Source organism: Thermothelomyces thermophilus, chromosome 1 (assembly GCF_000226095.1).
Source record: "Thermothelomyces thermophilus ATCC 42464 chromosome 1, complete sequence".
In the NCBI taxonomy this organism is placed as follows: Eukaryota; Fungi; Ascomycota; class Sordariomycetes; order Sordariales; family Chaetomiaceae; genus Thermothelomyces; species Thermothelomyces thermophilus.
Window position 1 is genome coordinate 8,386,583 of NC_016472.1, and position 19,191 is coordinate 8,405,773.

General features: G+C 56.8%; 4 protein-coding genes across 4 annotated transcripts; 2 read left to right on the forward strand and 2 right to left on the reverse strand.

The window, feature by feature from the left end:
- Positions 1 to 3: 3 nt before the first annotated feature.
- Positions 4 to 2,947, reverse strand: MYCTH_2298672 (uncharacterized protein). The gene is made up of 2 exons (XM_003660350.1): positions 2,788 to 2,947; positions 4 to 2,676 (listed from the first exon to the last, which is right to left on the reverse strand). The coding sequence occupies exons 1-2, from the start codon at positions 2,861 to 2,863 to the stop codon at positions 11 to 13; spliced, it is 2,742 nt and encodes a 913-aa protein (XP_003660398.1). The 5' UTR covers positions 2,864 to 2,947; the 3' UTR covers positions 4 to 10.
- Positions 2,948 to 6,468: 3,521 nt separating this feature from the next.
- Positions 6,469 to 8,046, forward strand: MYCTH_2055700 (uncharacterized protein; the record flags this gene model as incomplete). The annotated part of the gene is made up of 4 exons (XM_003660351.1): positions 6,469 to 6,829; positions 6,882 to 7,228; positions 7,280 to 7,533; positions 7,599 to 8,046. 4 exons carry the CDS (start codon positions 6,469 to 6,471, stop codon positions 8,044 to 8,046), a joined length of 1,410 nt encoding a protein of 469 aa, XP_003660399.1.
- Positions 8,047 to 8,741: 695 nt separating this feature from the next.
- On the forward strand, positions 8,742 to 11,028 carry MYCTH_2298680 (uncharacterized protein). The gene is made up of 2 exons (XM_003660352.1): positions 8,742 to 9,017; positions 9,091 to 11,028. Exons 1-2 carry the CDS (start codon positions 8,807 to 8,809, stop codon positions 10,821 to 10,823), a joined length of 1,944 nt encoding a protein of 647 aa, XP_003660400.1. The 5' UTR covers positions 8,742 to 8,806; the 3' UTR covers positions 10,824 to 11,028.
- A 3,683-nt stretch (positions 11,029 to 14,711) lies between these two features.
- On the reverse strand, positions 14,712 to 15,407 carry MYCTH_2124094 (uncharacterized protein; the record flags this gene model as incomplete). The annotated part of the gene is made up of 2 exons (XM_003660353.1): positions 14,712 to 14,794; positions 15,338 to 15,407. The coding sequence occupies 2 exons, from the start codon at positions 15,405 to 15,407 to the stop codon at positions 14,712 to 14,714; spliced, it is 153 nt and encodes a 50-aa protein (XP_003660401.1).
- Between the last annotated feature and the right edge of the window lie 3,784 nt (positions 15,408 to 19,191).

The window sequence follows — 19,191 nt, forward strand, 5'->3', positions numbered from 1 at the left end:
TGCGGGCAACTCACATGATCTGATTCCTGGCATCCATCTCCCTCAGCGCCTTGACCGCCTCCTCTCGCGTAAACCGCTGCTGCCGGCCGACCTTTGCGTTGACAGCCTCGATGAGCTCGTCGACGCCCGCCGAGTCGTCCTCCTCGAACAGGCTCGTGTTGAGGAGCTGGCCCAGCGCGCGGCGGAACACCTCGAGGCGGGCCTCGCTGATCCGCTCGTCCTGGTCTTCTTCGTCCTCGTCCTCGTCCTCGTCGCCGCCGCCATTGGCGTCGGAGACGGTCAGGTTGGCGGTACCCGAGGCGAGGGATTCGTCGGCGTCGGCGCCGTCGTCGCGCTGGGACTGGCTGCGGAGCTGAGAGGCCGGGATGGAGGAGGCAAAGGAAGGTTGGGAGGAGGAAGAGGCGGCGGCGGCGGCGGACGTGCGGGTGGTGCGCGTCGAGCGGCGCGGGGTGGCGTTGTACAGGTCTTCGGTCTCGTCCTCGTCGTTTTCCGCGGGCGTGGCGCCGTCCGCGTCGTCGGACGAGGCGCCCTGTCTCCTACGGCCGGCTGGGCGGCGACGGCCGTTGGTGTTGTTGTTGTCGGGGCGTTGGGAGGTACGTGTGGAGCGCGCGGTGCTGCCACGGGCGGTGCCGTTCGGTTCGTCGCCGTCCGAGTCGGAATTGCCGTCGTCGGAGGAGGAGCTGGAGTCGTCTTCGTCTTCGAGAGGGCGTGTCTTACGCCGTTTCCTGCGGGATTCGTCTTCAACGACTTCCTTGAAGAGCGCGAAGCGGAGGATGGACTCGGCCGCGGCGGCGTCTTGCTCCTCGACGCGGTTCGACAGCCGGGACTTGGCGTGCGCGGTGGCGAGACGGATGAGGGTCTCGAGCGTACGCACCGTCATCGGGCTGGTCTTGCGCTGGTTGCTCTCCATGTCGTCGTTGCGGAGGCCGACGTAGATGTCGGCGATGCGGTCGGCCGCCTCCTGCGTCAGGACCGGCTTGATGCGCGTCTTTGCGTATTGGATGTACTTCTTCATGAAGGGGATGCTCAGGACCTCGGGCTTCTTGTTGGCACCCCGTCCTGTCCCCTTGACACCCGCGTGCAGCATCGCGTCGTACTTCTCGTACACCTCTGTCGGCCGCTGCGAATCGGCTTGGTTGTTGAGCGCCACATTCAGCGCCTGGCCCGAGTTCTCCCGTACCGGCTCGCCCTCTTCCGTGCCTGGTTGCCGGTACCTGTGCATGCGCAGGACGTGTTCCGAGACCTGCCGGTCCCTTGTGTCCTCGATGTCGTCCGTGACGACGAAGAGAAGGTCGAAACGGGACAGCAGGGAGTCGGGGAGGGCGATGTTCTTGTGCGGGTCCTTGTGGGTGTCGTACTGGCCGAAGATGGGGTTGGCTGCCGCGATGACGCTGCAGCGAGCGTTCAGAGAGGTGTGAATGCCGGCCTTGGCGATGGTGACCGTCTGCTGCTCCATGACTTCGTGGATGGCCACCCGGTCAATATCCGACATCTTGTCGAACTCGTCGATGCACACGACGCCACGGTCAGCCATGACCATGGCGCCGGCCTCGAGCCGCCGCTCGCCCGTCTCCTTGTCGGTAGTCACGGCCGCGGTGAGACCGACGCCCGAAGAGCCGCGACCGGTGGTTGCGATGGCCAGCGGGGCGGTGTTGAGGACGAAGCGAAGCAGCTGGGACTTGGCGGTCGAGGGGTCGCCGACCATGAGGATATTGATGTCGCCCCTCAGATGGGTGCCGTTCTCCAGGTTCTTCTCCATGCCTCCGAGGAGCATCAGGAGGATGGCCTTCTTGATGTACTCGTGCCCATAGATGCTGGGGGCAAGGGACTGGGACAGCAGGTCGAACAGCTTGGGCTTCTTGGCGATCTTGTTGATATTCCTGATGTCGGTATCGGTGATGGTGGCCGTCGCGACGCCGCCGCCCGACTTGGTAGAGAGCAGCACGACGTTGTTGGCCAGGAGAACCGTCTTGAAGACGGCGCTGTTGTGGTTCGTATTCCTGTTACCCAGGGTCCGGTAGATGCCCACCAGCTGGACACGGTCGCCGGGCTTGACCCGGTCGACGAGGTCGTCGTCGAGGATCACGTCGACACCTCGGGGCAGCTGGCCGGCAGGCGCCCGCTCGGGCATCTCCTGGATCGAGATGGTCTGGTGGTCCCGGTACGTGCACAAGCCGTACTCGGTCATTAGGGGGTTGCCTTCTGGGTCCTCGGTGGGGTACACGCTGGTCGTGGTCACGCCCTTGGTCATGGTCTGGTCGCGGTACTCCTTGAAGTGCCACTTCTGGGTAGCCTCGGCATAGTGTACGCTCTTGACAATCTTGGGCCGGATCAGCGAGCAGCGCGTGACGATGCCCTCAATCGAGACCATGCTGTTGAGGTGCTGCGAAGACAGCGTCCGCGGATTGCAGGCATTGAGGCCAAAGCTGCCGGCCCAGGCGCAGTAGTACAGGACGTCGGGGTCCACCTGGTCGGGTCGTGCCTGGGGTATTGTCTTGACAATCTCCTTGAGCGCGTGATCGAAGGCCAGGGTCCAGTCGAAGGGGTTGTAGAGCAGGCCCTCGGCCATTTCGGCATTGTGGTCGCGGACATGGTCGATGTTAACGACAAGTCTGCGTTGGTTCTTTTGTAGCATCAAAATGATGTCTGGCCTGTAGCTCCGCGCATGTTGATCATCTGCCACCCGGATCTTGGTCAGCACCGGCTACTCGATTCTCAAGAGATAGACGGAGGGGGAGGGAAGGCAGGAGAAAAACAACAACAACAAAAATAAAAAAGAAGTCGTACGGGGATCGAGGAACTCCAAGGCCTGGCGCACGCGATCGCGCGTGGCCTCGTCTCTCTGAAGCATCAACGTGTCCATGATGCTGTCCTTCAGCGACGGGGTATGGAAGTTGAGGGTGTTGGTTTGGATCGGGCGGAGAGCGTCGGGCTCTGTCTGGCTGAGATTGTTACGAATGTGGGGGGGAAGCTGCGAAAACGCGACCCCAACGCGCGAAGGCGCGTCTTTAGCGCGCGACCCCTGGACATGTGTTTAATTGATTGCAGGCCCAAGCTTCCTACGTTGGCCGGCAGAATCAGTACCAACCGGCTCACCGCCCTGTATCCAACTGTCTTGGCAGCTGAACGCCTGTTACCGGCAGCTGGTGCCTTCCGTATTTTCTGAGGGAGGGGTGTATTTGGGGCACGTATGGACACTTATAATCCGTACACAGAAATGTATCGAGAAACCATTAATTTTACAGATGCCGTCCTGCCGCCGTCCAAAATGTGGCAGAACGCTCGCACTTGCACCTTGCGCTTTGGGCATGTTCGCCCGTGTTCAATGGAAGCTCAAGAAACGGAGCCACCCTTGAAACCTCCAGAAAGCGCTCTGGACCCCGGCCCCGGCATCGGGGCGATGAGTGCGACGGCGGAACCTTCCGCCCAACGGCAAATGTACCCTGAGCAGCCTCGACACGCCTTACTTTCTATCCCGTCACCAGTGCCCCCAACATTTTCGTCCTCTTGGCCGATCTAGGGAGCTGCCGATTAACTGTCAGGCCATTCCGACCTTCTTCGTGTTCCAAGGGGTTCGAGAATGAACTCGGCCGCATGCCGAGGGTGCTGTACTATAGAGGACTCCTCGTGATGCCAAACCTCTCGGCGAAATGTCTGCATTGCTGGATATCTGCAGTGGACCACTCTCCCTGCTCGCTGACGTGTCGACTCGTTTTGGGCGGCTCGCCGTTGCCCAAGGAGGCAAGCCGGTGGTTGACGTGATAGCCACGGGCACAAGTCGGAGTCAGCCGAAGGAAACCAGGCCCAACACGCGCAACACGCGCAACACAAGCAGTTACTGTACGGTAAGACATGCGTTGCAGGGTGCGTGAACCCGCTCTTCTGCAGTGGTTCGTCTGTGATCTGCAGTCTCCAACGCGGATGACCAGACTCTGGCATGCTGGTCTGGCACCGCCGTCAGTTATGCTGACAGCCGGGAAAGCATTCTAGCGCCGCCGCCAACTCACTCGAGCTACTATGGAAACTGGGTGACAGCTGCTCGTCCCTTGAAAGTCAGTGCCTTGTGTCTCCTTATGCTTGTTGGCGGGCATTTCTGGGGTTCTCCGGCAGCGATCAAAAGTCAAACAACAGCAAACAAAGGCCTTAAACATTCTTCTATTCATTATACTGAGCCGTCCTCAACGCTTGACACCCCGCACTGGTGGTAGCAGTTTTTTCTTTTTTTTTTTTAATGGTGCGTGTGAATGTAGTTCTCCCGATGTTGCGTGGCTGCTTTCCTAGTTCGCTGCGCTCGCTTGTTCGAGTCGATTTCCCAAGTCGTACGTACAGTCTGTTCACAGGCGGCAGCGAAAGTGAAAAGGAGGAGCCTGGCCGCTCTCTGCTCACCGCGACAAGATGGCCACCAACAGGACCGAGCATATAGCTGACTCGCTGCGAAGTGTCTTGCATTCGACTTGCCGGTGCTGTTCTCAAAGATCGTGTGGGCCTCCCCCTACATTTGCTTACTAGGCAATTCGATTGGTTACCAGACTGCTGGGCAACGAGTGAGAGTCTGTCTTCTAGCCCTGCACTAGGTACGAGTTCCGTATGTATGTACTTTACAGAGTACTTGTGAATCCGTGCTTGTAGCTCTCATGCTTCTTTTAGTCACTGATCAGAAGCTGGGAAATCGGGACAAGCAATCCATGACCATCCCGAGACCCTCATTCCTGTCGTGTCAGCCCTTGGTCCAACTCGAGCCACTGCCACCTGATGATATTCAGTATGACCCCGATTGCATGGCCTCGTACAGCCGGCAAGGTTGGGCATTCGTGAATTTTGCCTCCCTGTCGGGGAAAAAAAGAGTGCAGAGCCACCATGCAGATCCGCCCGACTTGCAGAAACGGACGGGAACTTGCAAGTTGCAAAGGCCAATGGGAAGTCGCTAAACGGGTAGAGATGTTGTCGACACCAAACGCCACGATCCGGCACTCTTCAGAGGCACGGCAACGCGCGTGAACACGAGGCTAACGAGGATAGAAAGCCTCAACCTACAGAGGGACGTTCGAGTGGTGGTACTGTACCAGTTGGCAAAGCTGCAATTGGCACAATGTGCGTGTGATCAAGTATCCGTACTCCGTAGAGCAGGGGCGAATCGGACCAAGAGTGATGCCAATGACGCTATCAATGGCAAATTGTTCTGGGATTAGGTGCGGGGAATGTCTGGAACTTCGGGGTATACCGCCTACAGATAGGTATGCTTGATTCAAGGCACGTCCGATGTCACCCCGTGCCGAAACAGGAGCAGGCCTATCTTATCGACGGGGTGCTTAATCCTCGGAAGTTTGCCTGCGTCGGAGCGCCCCGTCATCCAGCCCCGTCCCAGAGAAGAAGTGATCAGGGATAAAAAAAACATGGGTTTAACCCAATTCGACGCAGCGCCCATGCGGTGATTCAACGCGTATCCTCGAGAAAACAGAACGGAACACGGGAGGCTTCCGGATCGGAATATGGGTGGCAGTCCGGTAACATACCTGGCTTGGCATCGAGAGCCGAAGAGACCGACAGTATCGGGCCGGGATCTGCCACCCTCCGGCCCGGGACCTCTAAGCGAGCCTACCGATAGCGGCTTGTTTATGGAACATCACGGCAATCCTCGTAAGTCGCGGGAGGCGTCGGTGACTCTTTAGGGACATCCCTGTCCTCAGAGGGTCTTTATGCCACCTGTGAGCAAGGGTACCGCAGAGGGTAACCGACCATAGAAGAACCGAACTCGGGATGCCGAATGGAAGCTGTTGGCCGTTTACCCCTCACTCAAGCTGGGGCCGAGAGGTTCCAAGAAGTGGAGGTTGCACAACACCGTTGAAAGCTTGTGGCGTTTGCGAACGGGTAAGCGCAGGCGGTTCGTTGCACGTGGTACATACATGTAGGCTTGCCGTTTCCACATCGCCCCCCCCTAACGACACGAGTCAAAGATACCTTCTTTGGTTTTTATCGTTGTTCTTTATCCAGATAGTATCATGGGGTTTTGGTTCCTTCCAGCCCGAACCTCTGGCCCCTGTGCGCTCGAATCCGGCACCCAATAACCATTGTCACGGGGGTCGCTGGTAAGCTAGTGGGCAAGGTAGCGTTGCCCCCCGCGAACCGGCGAATCATGCCAGCAACCGAAGGTCCACAGTTGCTCGGCTCAGACAGACAGCCCGAAGTAGAGTACTCTGCGTGGCTAATCGGGTGGAAGATGACGAGCATGGCGAAGGGCTGCCCTGCGGGTACCGCTGACGTTCTTCGTATGGGACGGATACGTGAGTCTTCCATGCCATGCCGCATTAGTCGCCTGTTTCCGCGACAGGGGTCTAGCAGCTCTGTACCTGGCGGCCGTCTATAGCTCTCCTACAAATAGAATCGCCGAAGTGCTCGTCCTGTTCCCGAGTCTATTCCCCGTCTCACTTTTCCCAACCTTGGCCGTCCTGCGAGCTTACGATGTCCAACATGGTTCTGAGAGAGCTGGACACCACGCGCGAGGAAGGTGGCGGCGACCACAAGCAGGCAGCGCGGAGCTCTGCTGTGTTGCATAGGGACCTCAGTTATGACTTCCTTTCTCTCTCACAAGGCGAGGGCAACTACCTTGTACTTGAGGATGGGCGTAGGATATTCGATGCCTCAGGAGGAGCTTCTGTCGGGTGTCTCGGCTGGGGCAATGAAAGAGTGGCCCGCGCCGTCATGAAGCAGCTCATGGCGATCCCGTACTGCTCGACCGTCTTCTACACGACCAGGGCACAGGAGGAGCTTTGTCGCTTCTTGGTCGAGTCGACCCACGGGCACATGGGACGCGCATATATCGTCAACTCGGGTCAGATGCTCCGTTAATCACCGGTTCTCAATCGCGACTAACCGGCTCTCAGGATCCGAAGCCATGGAGGCGGCTGTCAAACTGGCCAGGCAGTACTTTCTCGAGCTCAGTCCGTCGCAGAACAACAGAACCCGGTTTATCTCCCGGAGACAGTCGTATCATGGTATCACCTTGGGCGCCTTGGCAGTTGGGGGCCATCAATACCGGCGGGCAAAGTTCGAGCCGATTCTTATGAAGAACGTGTCTAAAGTGTCGCCATGTAATCCATATCGCGGCAAGAACCCAGGTGAGACAGATCAGGAGTATGTCGACCGACTGGCCAAGGAACTCGATGACGAGTTCCAAGCCGTCGGCCCGGAGACGGTCTGCGCCTTCATTGCCGAGCCTGTTGTAGGAGCTGTAGGTATCCCCTGAGCCGGCCCTCATAGTGCCTTGCTAACCACTTCGCAGGCCCTGGGGTGCGTCCCCTCAGTTCCCGGATACTTCAAGGCGGTGCAAGCGGTCTGTCGGAAGTACGGAGCGCTCCTCATCCTCGACGAGGTAATGTGCGGCATGGGGCGGACGGGAACTCTGCACGCCTGGGAGCAAGAGGGAGTGGCGCCAGACATTCAGACATTTGGTAAAGCTCTCGGTGGCGGCTACCAGCCGGTCGCAGGAGTGCTGGCGAGTCGGGAAGTGGTGGGCGTGTTGGAAAGAGGTAGCTCGTAAGTCTCCCAAACTGAGGGCCGGGGTTTCTGGTCGGCGCAGTGCTCACAGGGGCCGTTCCCAGCGTTTTCGTTCACGGCCACACGTATCAAGGCCACCCAGCTGGTTGTGCTGGGGCGCTCGAAGTCCAGCGGATCATTCGCGAAGAGAACCTTTTGGAAAACGTCCGGAAAATGGGCGAGCTCCTCTCCGGGCGGCTGCAGGAGCGGTTGGGTGCGCACCCCAACGTGGGCAATATCCGGGGACGCGGCCTCTTCTGGGGAATCGAGTTCGTTGCTGATAAGGCCACGATGGAGCCGTTTCCTGTCGAGAATCATGTCGCCGCGGCAATCTGCGAGCGCGGCCTGACCAAGGAATATTCCATTAGTGTCTATCCGGGCACTGGATCGGCCGACGGTATACGCGGCGATCACATTATCGTCTCGCCCGCGTACAATGTGCACAAGGACGAGATTGAGTGGATCGTGGACACCCTTGGGCGCCTCGTCGACGATTTCTTTGGGTCCGCGTAGCCGGTTGCGGCCATGGTTCTGCCAACTCTGGAGCTCTTTCCAAAATCCCCTACATTCTCCGAGCGGCAGGGGGAGGAAGGGAGGAAGGGAGCAGCGCGTGCGTGGGAAGGGCATCTCTTTCTGTAATGGCAGGCACAAGTTCAAGGCAATCACGCGAGCACCGTGACCGAAATCAGACTTCACCTCACTTACACCACAAACCTACCTTCATACATTCCATACCTGATTGGTCCTTGGTTTACAAGCAGACGAGCCAACCATGTGGTCCGGGCTGCAGGTAGGTATGTTGCTAGCACCGGCCAATTTGTGTTTCCTTGAACTCAGTCATCTTGGTGAGTTGCATTTGTAGGCCCGAACCGGCCCAATCCATATCGAGGAAGTGCTCCTGTCGTTACTAGTGCCCACAATAGGGAGCTACCTGCCTACCTACTTACCTACGTACTGTAGGCAGCGTCGGTCTTCGTACTCCGTCTTCGTTTCTTTCCCGAGTATGCGAAGTAATAATGGAGAGGCAGATACGAACTGCATGTCTGAAGTAGCAGGGGGGGGGGGGGGGCGCTCTAAAGTGCCTGTGACATGAAGTAAGACAGGTGGGCCTGCTCTAAGCTGCTGTGACGTGATTGGTGCAACGGTGTGTTTCACAAGGGGGAGGCCGGCTGCTTGCACCTTCAAGCGACTTCCCCTCCATCCATGCTAAAACCTGAAGATTACAACCACCAACAACTCCATCACCACCGGTCGTATCTGGGGCCCAACAGCGATGGCCGTCGGGGTCACCAGCGTTCGGCAAGCTGCCGACGAGGAGGCTCGGGCCGAAGTGGACGTTCTCAACTCGCGTCTAGAGAAGACAACGCAATTGACCAAAAAGATCCAGGCGTGTCTCGGCAGGCTCGAGGCGACAGGGAAGAGTGTACGCGATGTGGCGGGCCCGTTGAGCGGGGAGACCAAGAAGCTTCAAGTCCTTGGAAGCAGTGGGTGGCCGCCGTCCTGGACACATGATTCTGGCGCACGCGCAACGCTAACCAACCCTGCCAACGCCAACAGACATCGAAGCAGTGCTAACAGCCATCGAACGCTTGCGGCAGCCCGCCGACAGCAAAAACGATGAGGAACAAATTATCCGTATGGGCCCCGACAAGGCTGGCCTCCCTAACTACCTGGCCTCCATAAAGCGCCTGAACAAGGCCCTCAGCGACATGAAGGCCTCGAATCTCCGGTCGACACAACAGACGGTTGCCGAACTCCAGCGGCTAGTTAAGCTAGGAAATACCCAACTCGAAAACTCGTTCGACAAACTTCTCCGGAACGAGACCCCCCGGGCGCTTGAGCCGTTGCACTTCATCACTAAGAACAAGCCATTCCCCGTACTGACGCAGGATAAGCTTGCGAGGCTGGGCCTGATGAACTCATTTGTCGCCGGGGTGTATCGGCAGAGTAATCCCGCCGGAGCGCCCCAGGACTCGCCAATAGCAAAGATATACATTGAAATCCGGTCACAGTACCTTTCGTCTGCATTGGTAAACCTCGCGACGGCGAGCACGAGCACAGCCAAGAAAAAGAACCCAGACGCAATTTACCGGGCCGGGACGAATGGGATTGGGACGTACGCCCAGGCGATGGAAGGTTTGTTCGTCGCCGAGTACGAGAATATCTGCAACATTTTCACAAGGGAAGACTGGGGCCCAGTGTTGGAGGCGACGTGTCAATCGTCGCTGGTGGAGTTTGGGAGGACACTGCGGGAGCTCAATAGCCACATCAAGGCACACCTGACGACCGACTGCTACCTAGCGTACGAGATCGTCGAGATCATTTCGCAGCTGTCGAACAATCTCGAGAGGAGGACGGGCGAACTCAAGAGCTCGCTGGCGGCATCCCTCAAGCCGGTCCGGGATACAGCCAAGTCCTCGCTCGCCGAGCTCCTAGAGGACACCAAGAGGAGAATCAACAGTTTACAGTCCCTTCCGTTGGATGGCGCGCCGATGCCGATCGTGTCCGAGACGATGCAGCGGTTGCAGACCATGGTGGACTTCCTTCGCCCCATCTCGAGCATCATGGTTTCACTGGGAGACGGGGGCTGGAAGTCGGCCGTCTCATCACGGGGCGGAGCCAGCGACGCCATTCCCAGCCTTGCGTCCTTTGACATTGGCGCCGATGGCAAGGAAATCTTTGCACACTACTGCACTGACACCATCGAGGCGCTCATGATGGGGCTCGAGGCCCGCGCCCGGCTGCTCCTCCAGAAGAAGCCCGTTATGGGGGTCTTCCTGGCCAACAGCGTAGTCATCATTGAGCGCATGATCCAAACCTCGGAGCTCGCCGGTTTGCTCCAGAATCGCGCCGGCGTGCTCGAGACGTGGCGTAAGAAGGCCGCCAGCCTCTACGCCGACACATGTAAAGACGTCAGCATGCACCTGTTCGACGTGATCCACACGAGCCGCAGCGGCGGGGGCGGGGGCGGTGGGCGGCCGACGTCGGGCCAGGGCGGCGCCATGGTGGACTCAGCGTCGATCCTCAAGAGCCTGTCGTCCAAGGACAAGGAGAGCATCAAGAACAAGTTTGCCGCCTTCAACGCGTCGTTCGACGACATGGTGCTCCGCCACAAGGGCTACACCATGGAGCGCGAGGTCCGCCAGATGTTCGCCAAGGACATGCAGACCATGATTGAGCCGCTCTACAACCGCTTCTGGGACCGCTACCACGAGGTCGACAAAGGTAAGGGCAAGTACGTCAAGTACGACAAGTCGGCCTTCGCCGCCGTCTTCCAGACCCTCTACTGATTTGTCGTCGTCCTGGCTGGCTTGGCCATCACGACATGGGGGTTGTTAATTATTGTTGCGCGGAGGTGCCCCGGGCGACGGGTGATGCGTGACGATATCATACCACCCTTGTGTTTTAGTCAGCTATTCGGGAAGGATGGATGGTCCCGCCGTGACTAGTTGTTTGGTTCCTGGACTGAAATCTAGACCCCGCGACTGCCGAAGGGAGATGATGGGCATCAAGGCCCGGACCGAGGAGTGGGACGCACCCTTTTTCGGTGATAGTGGAGTCAGTGGCCGGGGGCCTCGGGACGCTACTCTCTTTCGTTCAATCGGCGATGGTGGAGTTGTTAATATTTGGAGGCGTGATGGGTGGCAGGTTGGAGTTGCTAGGTCTTATTTTCCCTCTTTCTGCTTCGCTGATATCCCGTCTATCTTTCCTTTTTTTTTTCTTCTGCTTGACACGCATGATCATCGACGGCTTTGCTTGGCCAAAGTCCGGCTAGCGAGTGACGAATCCATCCAGACGAAGCACATAAGCCGCTGAACGGCTTTCGATACCAAAATGGGGAAGGGGGGGCAGCAGCGCGTTCTGCATGAACGACATGAACGTATGCATCGATAATGTATTTATGTACACTAACACTGTGTACAATATTGGAGAATATCAGCCAGCTTGGGTTCAACATGAGACATTGTATGATTCGGACACAATACGACTCGATGAGCAGGCAGACCCAACCCCAACACGCGGTCAGGGATGATGGGCTGGGCTCTGTCTTGCCGAGGGTGCCGGGACGCGCCAGGTCAGCTAGCGCAGCTCTTAGGTCACCATAACGAAGTTGTCTGAGGGTGCAGCACCCGTCATTAACTACCCTCCTCTTCTCGGCGGCGGGAGACTGGTGTCGCATCGCAGGCTGACGACCGCTCCTCTGGGGCATCTGGTTCCGCGGCCTCCTACGCTAGTTGACTGTATGTATGTATGTACATACACCGTGGAATAATCCGTACATACATATACACTACACAGGACCCTTGCCCGCCCCTCGCATCCTTCCCAGCAGGTCGGTTCGCTTGCTTGCGACAATGTCGCCCCTACACTAGTGTACCCCCTTTTCCGTTTCCCCCTCCATCCCTCCCCTTCCCCGGCCTCGCCTCCGTCCGCTCCGTTTCTGGCGCAGATCATGAGCGGCCCGGGCTGTCCCGCCTCCCCGTATTGTCCCTTTCTAACTATCGTTGTGGCTGTCAGTGACTTCTCTTTCCCGGTTTGTGTGAGCGAGTGAGAGAGTGTGTGTGTCTCATGTCTCCGGACGATCCGGAGAAGCTTTCACTAACTACACTACTGTGTATGCTCACTGCTTCCTTTGAATGCGAGGGGAGCCAACACCCCTGCCCTCGTCTGAGGTTTACAGTAGTTAGTTATGCGTACACTAGCGAATCGCACGAAACTATGTATCATCGCTACCGAGTTAGACTAGTAAGCGTAGGGCCCAAGAGTCCTTGCGTGGATGTACAGTACGTATGTATGTGCATACATACTTGTATATATATATATGTGGATAGCTTGGGCTACATAAACGACACGGTTGCCCGCCGGGGGGTAGTCATCGTGGCGAGAAGTGTCGTGTAGCTATCGTGATCGTCTTGCCGTTTACGACCATGTGCATGCACCCATCACACGTCATGTAATGGGGGTGTGCATACAGACAGTATGTAACCACCTGTGTAAGTGAGTAGTTATATGGCAAGCGTAACTACGTGAGGGACTAATAGTGGACGTGGTAGCGTACGCGTGAATGTATGGATGTCCATACACACACATACTATACGTACCAGCCGTCGCAGCCCCCCTGGTTTTTCCCTGCCTGCCCTTGGAAACAGAACCCCCCCCCTTCTCGACACCTTCTTTCCCTCTTTCCACTCTTCCTCTGTCCCTCCGCAGTCGTAGAGGCCAGGCTCAGGCAAGAGAGGAAAACACAAGACTCACAATTTCAGGATTCCTCTTCCTCTCTCTGGGCAAACGCGCGTGCGTGCTGTAGTTGTAGCGTTAGCTTGGTTACTACTCCGTACACTCGAGTAAGTGGTAGTTACTTAGCGCCTCCACGCTCCGTGGTGGAGTGTAGGGGGTAGTGCGCAGTACAGTATACAAACACACTACGGATACGCCAACTATTTCCACACCCACACCCGACGCTGGGGAGGGTCGATCGGTTTGGTGCGCCCCATGTCGTCCAGACCCCCCGGAGGGGGGGGAGGGAGGGAGGGACAGGGGTGAGGGAGCAAGGTAGGGCAGGGTTCTCTTTGTTTTCGCCCATACAAGCTTCTTCTCTCTCATATGTATGTACGTACGCAGTAGTTACACACACAAGGGCACTATACACTACAGATATAGGGCGTAAGTTGTAGTGTAGAGTAGATATGTACTGTACGTCCACTCCATATATCTCCCCGGCCACGTCAGACTTGTTGTTGGTTCGACGGGGGGTTGTTGGGGTTGCTACATGCTTGAATCATCATTCGTAAATATCGATTGTATAGGCATGCGCGGATCACGTACAGTATTATTTGCCCTGGTGACACAAAGTCAGGAAATTTGCCCATGTTTGGGCATGGTGTTTCTTTCCCCTTTGAAGGCATCTGAGGGTCTGTGGACCCGCTGCCCTCAGAGAAGGTCCTCCATTGCTTGCTTCACTCTGCTGGCTGCTCCTCCTGCTGCTGCTACGTGCTGTTCTCCTGCCGCCGCGGGGCAATTGGGAGTGAGGCCGCATTTCGCGCAGCAGCCCTGATGGCCAAGGGAATCAACCATGCATGTAGATACCGAACACAAGATAGGGATGGTTCGTTTTCGAGTCCTCCATCCATTGCCAACAAAACCACGGGTTGGAGAACGAGAATGAATCGAAATGATGCCCGGGGTTATTATCAACGCCAGCAATGCCGACTCCAGTGAGAGACCCCGTTCATGCGCCGAAGCCAGGACCCAGCATATTCATCTTTTTCGGACAGCTGCAGCAGTGGACGTCGTTAGCGTATGTATGTACAGGGACAGCCGAGCGCGCATCCTGCCGTCTGCATGGCATCGCCAGGGGGGTTGGTGTTCGTGGGTGCGTGTTGCCGGGGTTCGCAAACGGCGGGCGCCGGCAGGGGGGGAAAGAGGCGGGAGGCAGGGGTCAAAAAGTGTCAAAAAAACGTTGAGAGGGGGGTGGCTCTTCGCAGAGGTGGCTTGCTGAACGTGTCTCGAGAAGGATGAGAAATGACGAATAGACGGTCGAGCCCTTCGTATCTCGCATGGTGATATCAATTTGGCATCAGATGGGGGCGTGAGTCGTGTCAGACTTGATATTCTGAATTTCCTATCTCGTGCGCGTCGCGAGCAATAACGACAGGTCTGGTAAATGTCGATCCAGAGCCTTGCCTGCTTGTCCTTCGCCCATTGCCCGGTAATCACCTACGCTACTCCGTACTTCATACCTATCCCCCGTCACTGATCGATGGACAAGCCCGATGATCCCTGAAGTAAGCCAGCCGACTGAAAAAACCCATGTGACGAGAGGTATCAGGAAATGCGATCGCTAGAAGCGCCAGAGAAGCCCGTAAAATGATAATGCCGCACCAAAAAAAAAAAAAAAAAAAAAAAACAATGAGAACGCCTATCCCTCAAGATCCCGATGCCGTGTTCCAAACTCCGTGCAAGTGTGCTTAGGTGACATGGCCATGACCGAGGTGAAAGAGAGTCGTGAGCAAGAAGAACAAAAGACCTCCAAATGGGAAGGAAGCAAAAAGAGCCACCAAGGTGAACGGGACAGAGAGTAGGAAATGGGGAGGGTTGCAATTTGGACCAGTTGCAGCACATGAGGTCCAGATTTCAGGACCTCCCGGAACCCCAAATGCTCGACTCAAGCACCCCGTTCAATACCGCTCTCGCTTCCAACTAGCTCGCAGCGCCGGGTCGATGTCCACTCCCCACGGAGGGGCCGGGCGGGTTACGGCCTCTGCATGCTTGTGGTAGCATTGGGATGGGGCGGCATGAGGGAGCGCGAGCGGTGCGAAGCGAGCTGGTCCGCTCTCCTAAGCTTTAGCCCCCGACGATCCGGGAGAGAGGATAGATCGCGCAAGGTATGTCGATATCCAGGGAATACCGAAATGTTCTTTGACCTCCCCAGAGCCCATAATCGGAATGTAAAGATGAGTGGGGCGTGTTTGAGACCTGTGCCGTCAAGGACTAGGCAAAGGCGTCCGGTAGGCGTTTTGTGTTTTAACAAGAATCCGTTGGCCGGGTGCCGAATCCGAAGTGAGCCGAGACAGGGAAACAAAAAAAAACGATCGAACACGATGAACGACACAGAGTTTTGTGCTCCGTCATGAAAGTGGTGAGGACATCAAGGGCTGCGTGACGGCGCGGCCCCGCATGCCTGCCGTTCACACTGTCGGGCGGAACTGGCCGTCTTGCTGCAGAATGTATGCTTGATCATGGTACGGCTCTCAATAGGGGCAGGAGGCGCAGTGCGAGCTCTCAGGGCAGTAGTCGTGGGTACCAAAGTCGACAGCCTTGCAGCAGAAGGAGCAGCAGTGGTCGACGAGTTCCTGGTACTCCTTGACGGCCATGATGATTGGTGTTGATGTTGGCCTTGTTGCGTTGGCGTTGTTGCTAGTTAACAGGGAAGATGAGGGAACTGAGAGTCCCAAGTCACGATTCGCTCCGCGAGAGGTGGGGGTGTTGGTTTTACTCGGCTTGAGTTGTGTTTGATAGTCCGCTGTGAGAGGGAGACGAGTGAAGAAAGTAGACGTCTTTGGAGGGGAAGATGTGAGCGTGTCTTCAATGTGTCGCGAGACGAGCTTTCTTGCGGAAGCCTGGGTGAACGAAGAAGGGGGAGCGAAGCAGGCTTTATACAAGGTAGAGGCGTGCTATGGCGTTGAGGAAGAAGGCGGCGCAGGCGCAGGCAGCGGCCCCTCCGGGAGGTCTTTGACGCCCAACTCCCAGAAAGGGAAGTCGACTGACGATGACATGGAGGAAGGGAAAGAGCATGGTGGGGGTGTTGCTTGGTGATCGAGACTTGAGAGATACCTTGGGCACATGTTCTTCCCCGTTGCTGCCTCAAACGAACGGAACTGCTTGGGTAAGTAATACCTCAAGTACCTCCCAGGTCGTCGCGTCCCCTGTCTACAGTCTGTGGGTAGGGAGTTCCTCGGCTTGGACCGGCGGGGCGCATCTTGAGAAATGCGTCACCGTGTTAGCCAGGTAGCTAGGGTAGGGTACACCTACTATCGCCAGGAAGTGGGCAGGAAAAAAATGGATAAAAAAAGAATAAAATATACAAAAAAAGAGGAAATTTTACGGAGTATCCGGTTAGTTAACGGTCAATGGGATGTGTGCGCCCCGCCCAATAAATTGTGGGAAAACCAGCACCCTGCCAAGAGCCATACAGCCCATACCCCAGGAGAGGAACGGCGGCTGGGAGAGCCAAGACGAAGCCCGAGACACCAACGAACAGGGCTAGTTACCCTCGTGCAGGACAACCGGGCAACCGGGGTTGAGGTGCGTGGATAATAACGCAGCGGTGTGGCATGGTTTCTCCAACCGTTGGGGTCACGAGGGCCGTCAAACGGGCTCTTCAATTTGTCGATGCTCGGTGACGAGGCCCCTGACCTCCGCGATTCCATTTCAGTGTCGCCCTGTCACATCCGAGCAGCGCGTTTGTTGGTGGCTTTGTTCTGTTTGAGACTAAAGGTAATCAGGTAGTCAGCCAAGCACTAAGCAGAAAGCATGCAGTACGGATGTCGCTACCAAAAGAACTGGCTCACCACCAAATTTGACCGGCAGAATGAATCCGCTAAAAGCAACATAAAGTACAGTGGGGCAAAGCACTATAGCCACTAAAGCCTAGGCACTGTGGCCGATTGTTAGTGAAGCTGCCTTCTAAAACTTTAGCGACCTTGTATGGTCCGTGTACAAAGGCGGTGAGCCAGTTCTTTTGGTAGCGACATCCGTACAGATCCGTACCTTCCTGGCCTTACCTTGAGCGCAATAATCATCCGTACCTCAGGTACCCAAGGCAAGGTACATACCTACTATTGCATACAACGCCAATACACTACTCAGGCTAGTACTACTCTGTATGTAGGCCTACGTAGAGCACCGCCTCTGTGCAAGGGCCCTACCTACAGCAACTACAAGTAAACTGTAGTTGGCTCTGCCAAGACCAGAATAAGGATGACAGTGGAGGGTATTACCCCAGCATTAGGATGATCAGTGTCTGATCAACGAGTCTCCATCGTGCGGCGCACTTTAGGACAGAGGAAGGGTGTGATTGACGAGTCTGCAACGCCCAACCCATAAGGTTCTCTCCTGACCGGAAAGCGCAGTGCTTGGCAATCCTGCACAGTCGATGGTGCAGAGCAAGGCCCCAAGCAAGTGAGGCTGATGATACCTCGACCTCGCGCAGAGTCGTGCAGATGAGAGGAAGGTCACTTCGCATTGTCGTATCCGCCAAGGTAGGAAACGCAATCAGGAAGGCACCTTAGCAATATGGTGGTGCAATATACTCGTGGTAATTGCCTGTCGACGCGAGAAGCTGGATGTGGTAAGCGAACCTACCTAGACTGCGCATTCACTAGCAAGGTCGCGATGCTCGTAGTATCCATTTACAGCAGTAGGTGGCTCGAGGTGTGTGGTGCACTGTAAGCGGTTTACCCCTCACCCGGCCGGGTCTCCCCGCAATCTAAATCGACCGCGCCCCACCTGACGACCCAGGGAGCGCCTGCTAGTAGTGTAGTGTACGGATTACTGAGCACTACATCTTGTCCTACATACCGAATTCGCGCATCTCATCGGGTAAGGTGAAACCCCCCCTTCAGTCGCTCCCGGGCTCGCACGACGGTTTTGTCGGGTGTCTTGGCCCTTGATCAACGAGGGCGGTGTGCGGCAGAAATCCAGGAGAGCCAGCCGCAAATCACGACACGCCGTCGGATGGTCGCAAGGTCATTGAGCAGGTGCCGACAGACCCGCCCCGGGGGGTTGGGGGGGATCACAGAGAGACTCCCGAGGGCCACGGAAGAGAAGAGGTCCCGGAGCTGGCAGGCTGAGGTGCTGGGTGATCTCGGAAGCACCTGGTTAACGTAATTCGGCCCAATGTCAGCAACGAGGCGGGAAGATGCGTGTCAGACCACCAACCTACTACTAACCCTCCACTGGACCCGAACTGCTCAGGCCCCGTTACCATCAGTGCCTCGGTGCCTGCCCACGGGCGGCTCGTCCCTGTTGGCGCCGGTGTACCCCGCAGACCCCTGCTTGAGTGACGTCGGCTGCCCAATTCCTCCAGCAGCCCCGCCAAAGAGAAACAGCCCATTTCCCAGCCAAAGGCAAGGATTTCAAGGACTCAATAAGAGACAATACACCAAGCATACCCGATACAGTATATATGCATATATATATATATATATATATTTCGGACATTCGTGCAGAACAATGCTGACAAGAGGGTTTGACACGGTGCCGTGGGTCCTCGCGCATCCGACGGGGCGCACCGATCCAGTGTTTCTCACTCGGGCGGTAAGATGGGATGCGAGCGGGGGAGGGGGGGGGGGAAAGCGGTCTTGATGAAGCTTCCGTCTTGTCCCCCACGCGAGGCATAAAAACCAAGGTTGCATGTACGCACGCCGATCGAAGCTGGCTTGTTTGCCCGCTTCGACACAGCGGATGAAGCCATCAAACGACAATGGGAGCCTGAGGTGCTTGACCAACCGACGACGACTCGGCCTGATGTCGGCTTTGTCTCGTTGTTCACGGCGGCCACGCCAAATGGGGCTCGCGAAGTTCCCGATTAGGCATGCACGATACATGCGCCAAGTCACCACTCCGGCGGTTTACCTCCCGAGGGATATGCACATACATAGGTACCTCATGTAAGTCATCGTCTACAGATATGATGCCGACGCAAGGCATCCTGACATGTGCAGATGCTGAAGGACTGCGCTGCATGGCAAGGCAGGTCACCCCTATCGTGCTGGAGCTCCGTTATTCGTTGGTGATCGTTTCGGCACCCAGCCCGCCGCCCAATCTGTCGGTGTAGCTGGACCATGCCCAGCGGCCCCCCCACTCAAAGGACTCGGCTAATATCGCAAGAGGGCTACCGAGTGCAAGTAATCCGTACACCAACCTGGAAGTCCGCGTACCGTGTCAAAGTAGGAACAGCATAGTCTACGGTTGGCACACAAGCGTTGGACATGAATGGGGCATTGTTGCCCTGTGTTGTCCTGCGTTGCCCTGCGTTTGCCATCGTGTGGGATCGGCGCATGCTGGGGGGAGAGAAGGTTTCCAGAAAACATGCCGACACCTTAGCCCAATCGTAGTGCAGTACGGAGTACGGATCCTTACACTGAGACCCTCGAA